Raw genomic sequence first — 9,637 nt, 5'->3', positions numbered from 1 at the left:
GGAGGTGGAAGGCCTGATAGGTGACAGAAGTATCCTATGCGGAAGCGTTTTCAGTCGGAATTGTGCGATCATTGGAAGGAGGGGTTAGGAAAAGGGGAAGGGAGGAAGGGAGGATAGACAAAAAGACAAATTATATGAACCCAGAGTCTCATATGCCCCCTCCCCTCCTCTCAACCCTCATAATGCTGACAGAACAAAAGTGTTCCACACTGCACCAGAAGCAGAAGCTGATATTTCTACTGAAGGAATGCAGCTTTTACACATTTTACAGCCATTAGTCACCTCCACATTCATCTGCACAAACATAACTCTACTGAACTCTAATTGTGAAATTTAAAAATGAAAAACATCATACAATTCTTCATAAAAAAAACTGCATTGTGCAATGCCCCATTTTGATGTGAAGATCAGGCAGCTACCCTCTTTGTCCAGATAGTGGCAGTGAAGTGCTTTTAAATACATGCTTTACAACTGCACTTCAGGTAGGGAAGTACTTTTAAGAGAAACATAATTCTAATCTGGTAATAATCGTTCCAGCATTCCAGAATGCTTGGATGGAAATGCATTGCGCATTTCAAAATATAGACTTAATCTAAAACCGCCTATTATTGTCACTGCAATATGTAATACACACATTTCGATCAGTATTTGATCTCCCTCAGGATCAATCTTATGACACTGGTGTTATGAGTGCTGGATTTATTCTATCTCTTGAGCTAGGGGATTGTAAGAGAAGCATGTTTTTGCTGTGTTCCTGCTTTCAGTCTAACAAAGATCATTCAATCCAAATTTAGTTAATGTAACTTTGCATTGGCAATACTCAGAGGCGGACAGAGTACACAGCTTGATTACTTGAGTAAAAGTACAGATACCCTTTGCTAAATTTGACTCAAGTAAAAGTACAACAGTCAGATGTCTACTTAAGTAAAAGTACTGAAGTACTTGTTTTTAAAAGTACTTGAGTATTGAGTATTAAGAGTACAAGAGTAGCCTACATTTTTTTTTTTTTTTCAAATATTGCATTACTACTGCCACAGTGCTTACATTTATGTACAGAAACGTCCTGTTATGAAAATTTGTAATGTTAATACCTTGGAGAATGTAAAAGGAATTGAAAGTAAAATCAAGTCATTTTCATCTTTTTACCATGTTGCCAGGGATGGGCAGTATTTCTAATACATGTATTTAAAATATGTATTTCAAATACAAAATACTATTTTGTAATTGAAACACTTGAAGCGAAAACTATCATTAACTAGAAAATTTAAATAGTCTGTTGAGGTGGGGCCACAGGTTGGCACATTCCCGGGATGGACCTGCTGCATCTTCATCCATTGTTTCGTCCATGGTTTTGTCTCTTATCTAAATCTGACCATGGATTTGACTTTGGCGGAAAGCTGAGGTGATTGCTGATAGGCTGTCCCAATCAGTGGCGCCTGCACAATCCAATCACGTTTGAGAGGGAAACAACAAATTGAGGATTTCCAAGGTTTTTCTTTTTTTTTTTTTTAGAATAAGTAACGGGTACTCACGGTTATGGATAGAAATGTAGTGGAGTAAAGAGTATAATATTTGCCTCTCAAATGTACTTAAGTAAAGTCATGAGTACTCCCCAAAAATGATACTTGAGTAAAGTACAGATCTCTCAAAATTGTCCTCAAGTACAGTACTCAAGTAAATGTACACCGTTACTGTCCGGCTCTGGCAATACTATACAATTGGGTAAAGAAGCATTATTTCCAAATAACATCTTTTGACCAAAATGTAACATTACGTCTTGTCTGCAATAATGCTAAATATGTCTTGCCTCTGCCCTTCAAAAGGAAAGGAGCTGACCTTTGTTTACATTTATTCATTAACTCATTTAGCAGATGCTTTAGGCAATGTGCCTACAAAATGAGGATTAGCATACAAGCTACCTTCACTAGCTCTTGGTATACACGGGTGATTTGAAGGCAGTTTATTTGTTAAAAGTTCTTGGCTGATGCTTCTGTCCAAAACAACTTACAATGACATCAAAAATATTACACTGACATTATAAGTTTAATAATAATAAAAAAAACAATATTAGCAATAGATTACCAATATTAGTAATATCATTTAACTAGCATTTTGTGTTGCCTCTGCATAGCATTTAAAAATAATAAACAATATTCCATTTCACTCATGAATGAATCTATGACAACACACAGGCATTTATTCCAGTTTTTGTTTTATTTAATAAATCACAAATGTACAGTACATAATTTATTGAGCCACATTAAGGCACAGGGAGATACTACAAACAGTGAAAAGATCTTTCTCTCACATTAAAACAATCCTCAAAAATATTCTTTTAACATTCGCGTATCAAAACTATTATATTTAAGCAACATAAGACAACATAGTTTTATTCCAAACTCTAGTTCTGAATAGTATTCTGAATTGAGTTGATAGCAAGAGTCCATTATGGCCCACCAAAGACAGAGAAATAATAAAGATGGTTGTTTTGGTGATACGGAGTGTGTTGGCTAAAAATACCTCAATGGCTGCATAGACCTTGTTTGTCAGATCTTGACATCAGTCCAGAATTCAAGATCTGAAGTAGTCTAGGTAGTGTCTATGTGAAATAGAACTGGCAATGCAGCACAAGGAGGTGCCAGAGGATCATGTACGCACAAAAAAAACACATGTAAACACCACACTGTAAAGTGTTGTGAAAAATGAAATATTGCATCACATATTTGGTGGTGGAAAAAAAAATAATTAGCATTTTATGGATATGCTTCGATACGCATGAGTGTACATGTTGTCTACATGCTGATGCAATTTTAAGAGAACATAAACAAGGACAAAATTAAGATGACATCAATAGTAATGGCCCACATGGTTGTTAAATACTACTTATTTACTTATAAATATATTAAGGCCTGTTCATAAATGACAGGGTGAAACCAGAACTCAATATTAATTGAGGTATGGGAAATGGTTTGCTTTTTAAAATAATGTAAAATGTCACCTGTATCCATTTTACATGTAGAATATATTTGAGTGCAAATTTGTCTGATATATTCTACAGCACTGGGCTTCACTAAATGGGTTTGGCTATCTTTCTGCTTATCTCTCAGTTTCTGAGTGGCAAGACTCATGGGACAGTGACATGGAAGGGCGAGCCAGGGATGTGCTCTTCACCCCACTTCACAGCCAGCACGTAGCTGCCGCGTTCCTTTAGCACATAACTGACGTTGTACTGCAGATTCCCCATGTGCTTCACCATCACCTCTTCACATGGAGTGTTAGGCCCATGTACACCAACCAAGAGCATATTTTTACCTGTTATGGACACAGACACAGGGCGACAGAGACTATTAAGAATATTTTCTACATTGTATGCCAGGAACACCATAAAACACAAAGCCATTTAGATTCAGATTTCAGAATGAAGGTGTGATCATGAGACACATGTGAGTCACATCCTTTGTCAATTTTGGCTGTCAAGAAAGTGCAAAGTGATTAACATGAAACAAAAAACACAAACTGGCATTTTGCCTTGTAGCTTGTGGCACTTAACATAACTTGATGCGTATTTGAAGCGTGAAAAGTCAAGGGCTTTGGTGCTTACATAAGCAATGGCCAGATTTTGGTGTGCTACACACTAAAAGCACAAATCAAAGACTTAAGTCAAGGGCAGAAAACACTCAGGCTGAAAAGCATGTAGAAGAATTGTGACCAAAAAAAGAATTGTGATCATAATGAGTAATGAGCTGTATTTATTCCCTTAATATGTTCCTCATTAAATAATGGTACATAGTACAGCAACAAAAAAAGTACATTTAAATACTTCTCACCTGCTTGGCTACAGTCCACAGAAAAACTGCTCTTCTGGCCAATAAAGGCCTTACTCAGGCCTGGACCTCGGCTCACCACCTTGGTAGCATCTGAGGCAGCCCGGGGCAGGGCACTATGGACAGCAGCAGCACTATGCTTAGTGACCGGGTCCACCATAAGTGTGGATGTTTCACTGGCATTAGTTACATTCACCAGACGAGGGCCTAGGGACAGGGGGTCAAAACAAACAAGGTCAGGATGCCTGTAGACAAGCTGAAGAATGAATCACATCACCCACAAGTTAAAAAAATACCTGTGACTTTGGCCTTGAAGGGGCTGCCAGTGATGTGATTGGGTCCTCCATACTTGATGCTGATTAGATAGTTGCCGGGGGCCATAGGTGTGTACTGCACCTTGTAACCCTCTGGACACTCCTGGCACTCCATCTTCACCTTGGATGGACCTTCTATGGTCACAGCAAGAGAGCCTGGCCCTGCTTTAATGCTGTTGATGGTGAACTCTGCCTGGTTACCTGATGTCAGATAAGAACAGGTATACAATAACTTAAGGTACTCCATTGACGTGATGACTTACAAAACACAAGTGAATTGATTCAGCCTGGTTAGGTAAACAGTTGGACAGGTTTGCAAAGCCTTGTTTTTGTACAGATATGTTGCTTAGTTAGAGTTAACATTGGGAATCCCCCACAGTGGCAGAAACAACACAAACCCCCAATATATATATTGACGTATTGATTAAAAACGTATGCCCCTCTGCTAATCAATTTTACGATTAATTAAATTGGTGAATTACTTGTACATTATTAATACATAAAAGTATTAATACATTGTCACAGTGGTACCTAATGCAAAAAGTGTACTACTTTCCCAACCTGACATCACCTTTTGTAACTCTTGTCTTGCAAGTTTGTCGCCAATCGCCATTTAGCCAATACAATGTAGTTCTTTTACTTTGAAATAATGGCTTCAAACTCATTTTGATGATAGGCAGAACAATAGGTGTCAACACTGTGTGTAACTTCATTGTTCTGACCAGTAACATGCCTTGAGTGAACTTACCTGTTGTGCCTCTTTCCAGACCAGCTCCGTATGCACTAACTAGGCCGGCATCTCCACTCTGTCCTGGCTCACCCACCCGCACCTGGAATGGACTGCCAGGGATGTGGCTGCCATTGAACTTGACGTTGATCGTGTGGATGCCATTCTCACGAGGGATGAATCGAATAGCATATTTGTCTAAAAAGAGGTCAATGTGGTCTTATTACTGTGTTATTCTAAACACTGTATTCCAATGGAAAGCATGGATTTTAGATTTAAAGGTAGCGTCTGTGATTCTGGTTCTGGCAAGAGGTTGTTAATATTTCAGCTCAACAGTCTCAGGAAGAGGATCCTGAGGACCAATATGCTCAATCTGGCAGAACGTGTATTGGATTAGAATCACAGACCTCACCTTTAAAACTGCATTGGGGAGACTATGATTATCAGTGAATGACTAAAGGTATGCAGCAAAACCATTTTCTCAATGAAAACAGGGACATGCTGCATCAATACCATGATGACAACCATGACATTGTCTTTCTGCAAACCTTTTGCTGTAAAGGGGCATTACCTTGCTCTAGCTCGGACACTACACACTCCTCCAAGGCTCCGGATGGGCTGTGCACTTTAGCATCGATGGTACCCTGAGCGCCATTCAGGCGCACTGCAAAGGAGGCTGGCTGGTTGGCTTTTAAACCTGACTCCTGATGAGCAGCCAACAACAGATTATTTAACACATCCCTCCCCCATTTCCTATAAATACCACACCTTTTACAAGTGATCTTTTGTGCAGAAGTGCTAGAAACCTTTCAACAGGCAATCAAAGACAACCCTTAGCAAAAGGAAATATATGGAAGTGTATTGTTGATCTACTTATTTTGAACTAAGTAGCCTATTTTTATAGTTTATTTTTTGTGTACTGATCAGAGATGCACTCGATTTATACTTGGCTTATACTGAAATAAGTATGCATAAAAGTTTAAGTATATCTACCCTTTACTTGGTACTTACACTTAAATATACTTATACTGATTGGAAAAGTCTTTAGAGGGGATGCATCCCCTCTACTGAAATCCGGTGGGTTCTTCTTATTATTACAGTGCATTAAAATGCAGTGTACTGTTCTTCCTAGGCTTCCTATCTCTTATTATTATTCCGCTGACCACTTTTTCTGTGCGCTATTAAACCGTTTAACTTAGACATTTTATTCAAACTTTGTAATGTAGGTCTTCTAAAGGACATCTGCTATGTATTTTTCATTTTTGTAAACTTTATCCTTTTTGAGATATTAACAAAAAACTAGCTTATTTTTTCCCATAGACTTTCTATTGGGCATTATGACATCATAAAGGGCCGTTAACACTGATTTGCACCCGTTACAACAGCCATCTGCTAGGCTCCATTTGTCCTAGTCTCTCTATTAAGGTTTTGCACCTACGTCATAATGTCATGTGACCGTTTGTTTACAACTAGAGTGGTAGGCAAGAATGGTAGGCAAGGCACTGCAGAGAGTGGTAGGCAAGCCTACAACAGTCGGTTGCATAGGCTACACATAGTTACAAATAGCTTCAAAATTGAAATTTTAATATCAAATATTGACCGGGATGCCGACCACTTGTGTAGGCCCTAACAGTTGGTTTTACAATAAGAAGCAAAAAGGCGACGAACGACCGTTTAGCCTACCTATCCTCGTGGTTGTGGAGGATGATCGTTAGCAGCTGTGAAGTCTTTTATTCTCAAGATAGCCTAATGGTGTAGCCTACTGTCTACGAAGACGTAGGCTAAAATACTACTATCTACAGTCATCCAAAAATGAATTGCCAGAGATAGGCTATGAAGGGAAAAAGTGCAGCATTTTAAACATGGCAAGATTATTTTTACCGGAACAGTTTGTTCTAATTTGTCTCGTGAAATTCGTGCTTGTGGACATCAATCACCTATCTTCTGTCCTTCTATTTCAAGTTATCATGAGTGTCATTTGATTATATAATCACAACAAATGCTAATAAATGAAAACAGAATAGGCTTGGCTAACGTTCCAGGTCAGGCTAACTCCCGTATGTCAAAATAAACTGATTTGATCCTAATTGTTTAGCGATCACACACAACAACTTAACACAGCAACCTCAAACACCACTGTTGAACCTAGGCTACTGCTTCAGTCATGTAAGAAATAAGCAGTTTATGAATTATCTTTATCCGTTTAATCAAGTCCACATGACCAAAATAACAACATATTTAAAGGCTGAGCTAGCATAACAGCCTAATATAGGCGATGCTGCAATGGGTAACTAATAAAAAGTTTCATACAATTAATGAACTTTATCACTCACATTCTGAGTTTTTCTGGGTGGTTATATATCCATGCAGATCGTCTTCGAATAAGCCATTGCTGTTATATGATATAATATGTTACAGGATTCATGACTAACGCCATTAATGTTACATGATGCTGACTGACTCTGGCTATAACAGTAGGCTACCGTTTTAACGTCTGCTGTACTGCCTACCAAGACCTGTCGCTGTTCAGTTGAAGTTAAATGATCAAATATTGTTTGATTTTGTGTCAGCTTTCAGAAGGAAGACATGTTCCTTTCTGGTCAAATTTCACAGCTTCTAAGAAAGGCTATTGTCTTCGTGTAAACCGAGTTTTGAACAGAGAAAAAAAGTTAGGCTACCATTAGGCTACATGCAGGTTCTCCCATAACGTTATCGATACAGATCAATGCACCAAATTAGGGCGATTTTAGCGAAACAACGTTCCTGTGACAGGCTATCAAATATTGAACAATGGGATAACGTTTCATCATCACCTTTATTGATGCCTGAAATGTTGACATTGCTGAAATACAGAGATGTAGCCTACTGAGAGGCAGCTGCAGACAACGATGTTCAATGGGTTCAACTTGTCCCTTGCCTACCAGCTGGATGTAAACAAAGCTATAGAACCTAGAATACGTCACATGAAAAACGTTAATATTCAACAAGAATAGTGTACCGAAGCCATGACATCGCGTTGTCAAGGCAGCAATTTCACTGGATCTAAACAAATCAATCTAACCACAGTACTCACCATAGTGGTGACACTGCGGTAATGGAAACGGAATGTCACACTTCGGTACTCTATTCAAGGCACTTTCCATCCAACCGTCTTTCATCCATCCATTTCAAACCATTTCATTATCCATTAAGCCATCTGTCTATCAAAATCCATTAAACTATCTACCTACAGTATACAGATCCATTCAACTATTTGTCTATAAACATTTATTAAACCATGTCAACCTAGCAACCACCATAGGAACCAACATGATTACCCTAGCAACCAGCATAGCAATCATTTTACTTGGCATGGCAACTTCCATATGTACCCTAGCAACACCCTAGCAACCATCTTAATTACCCTAGCAGCAACCTAGCAACCACCACTATGTCAACCTAGCAACCACCATAGCAACCAACAAGATTACCCTAGCAACCAGCATAACTGCTTTATTTGGCATAGCAACAATCATATGTTCCCTAGCAACACCACTGTAACCATCTCTGCATTATTACATTACATTACATTACATTTAGCAGACACTTGTTGACCAAAGTGACTTACATATGTCCGCTATATTACAAGGGATCACATTGTCCCCGGAGCAACTTGGGGTTAAGTGCCTTGCTCAAGGGCACAACGGTGGAAGCCAGGAATTGAACCGACAACTTTCAGGCTACTGCACGCTAGCCCAGCTCCTTAACCACTACACTACCACTGCCCGCACATTATCTGTTTTTACTCTGTACATCTATACTTTACACCGTATTTTTTTTTCCATTTTCATGCACTGGTAATTCCTTGGAATTGCATTTTTAGGTATAATTATTCTTTTTTCCTTTTTGTGTGCTTAATTCAGCTCAAACCGCTTAACGTACAAACTTGGTTGAGGCACCGTTCCGTAGATCTTCCAAGGCTTTACCGGCCTATCCGTTTTTCATGAAGTTTAGAATTTGAGATATATTTGCAATTAAAAAGTAGCCTAGAAATCTAGACGCACCCTAGTGGCAGCAAATGTAATTTGCAGCCAGGGTAGTCTAGCAACTCTCTTGCTAGCTGCTTGAGAGCTGGAAAAATTAAACTTCTATCAGGCCAATCACATCGTGTATAGAGTCGGCGACGATGAATTTCGATGTGAATTTCCTGCTACTTGAAAACAATGAAGATGGATGCTGCTGCTGGCGAACAGCAGTCTTTGAATCGCGACTCGAGTTAAGCTTTTTTTTAAATGGCAAAAGTTTGATCAACTAGCCAACTAGCTCCACTGGTGGGAAAATGAATGGGACTCATAAGTTGTAGCGCTATCTTATTGCGTGTAGAGGAAATGTGAAAGACAACCTTTTATCCCGCCCTTCGGATTGAGCAGTGCCTATGGTAAGTTCCCAATCCCAGACCCTACATCTCCTCATAGACTTGAACGCTTCTAAGCATACAATCTGGCTCTCCCTGAACGACACATCCTGTTGAAGTGTGTCAAAATAAAAGTCCTAGCCAGCTCTCATGCTTTGAGCATTATATCCAGGGTTCCCACGGGTCATGGAATTTCTGGAATATCATGGAATTTTGGAAAGCCTATTCCAGACATGGAAAGTCATGGAAGCAGTTAAACATTTACTTGCCAAAATACATTAATACAAATATATTTCCACACAGAATTGGTGTATACCTGGTTATAAGCTTACTGCTTGCTTGAGTAGCCAAACTTCATTTATTCAGTGCTCAAAGATTC

General features: G+C 39.0%; 1 protein-coding gene across 1 annotated transcript in view; it reads right to left on the bottom strand.

Annotated features, from left to right (window-relative positions):
- Nucleotides 1-2,195: 2,195 nt before the first annotated feature.
- Nucleotides 2,196-9,637, bottom strand: part of LOC121707430 (filamin-B) — a 63,897-nt gene continuing 56,455 nt past the window's right edge. The window contains exons 42-46 of the mRNA XM_042089980.1: nucleotides 5,437-5,569; nucleotides 4,887-5,063; nucleotides 4,121-4,339; nucleotides 3,828-4,031; nucleotides 2,196-3,312 (exon numbers count right to left, since the gene is read on the bottom strand). Coding sequence (XP_041945914.1) covers nucleotides 3,125-3,312; nucleotides 3,828-4,031; nucleotides 4,121-4,339; nucleotides 4,887-5,063; nucleotides 5,437-5,569 — 921 coding nt within the window. The 3' untranslated portion in view covers nucleotides 2,196-3,124. The remainder of the gene's footprint in view (nucleotides 3,313-3,827; nucleotides 4,032-4,120; nucleotides 4,340-4,886; nucleotides 5,064-5,436; nucleotides 5,570-9,637) is intronic.

The sequence above is a fragment of the Alosa sapidissima genome, chromosome 4, assembly GCF_018492685.1.
Source record: "Alosa sapidissima isolate fAloSap1 chromosome 4, fAloSap1.pri, whole genome shotgun sequence".
NCBI lineage: Eukaryota > Metazoa > Chordata > Actinopteri > Clupeiformes > Clupeidae > Alosa > Alosa sapidissima.
Note: the sequence above shows the minus strand (reverse complement) of the source record. Positions and strands in the feature narration are given on the sequence as shown.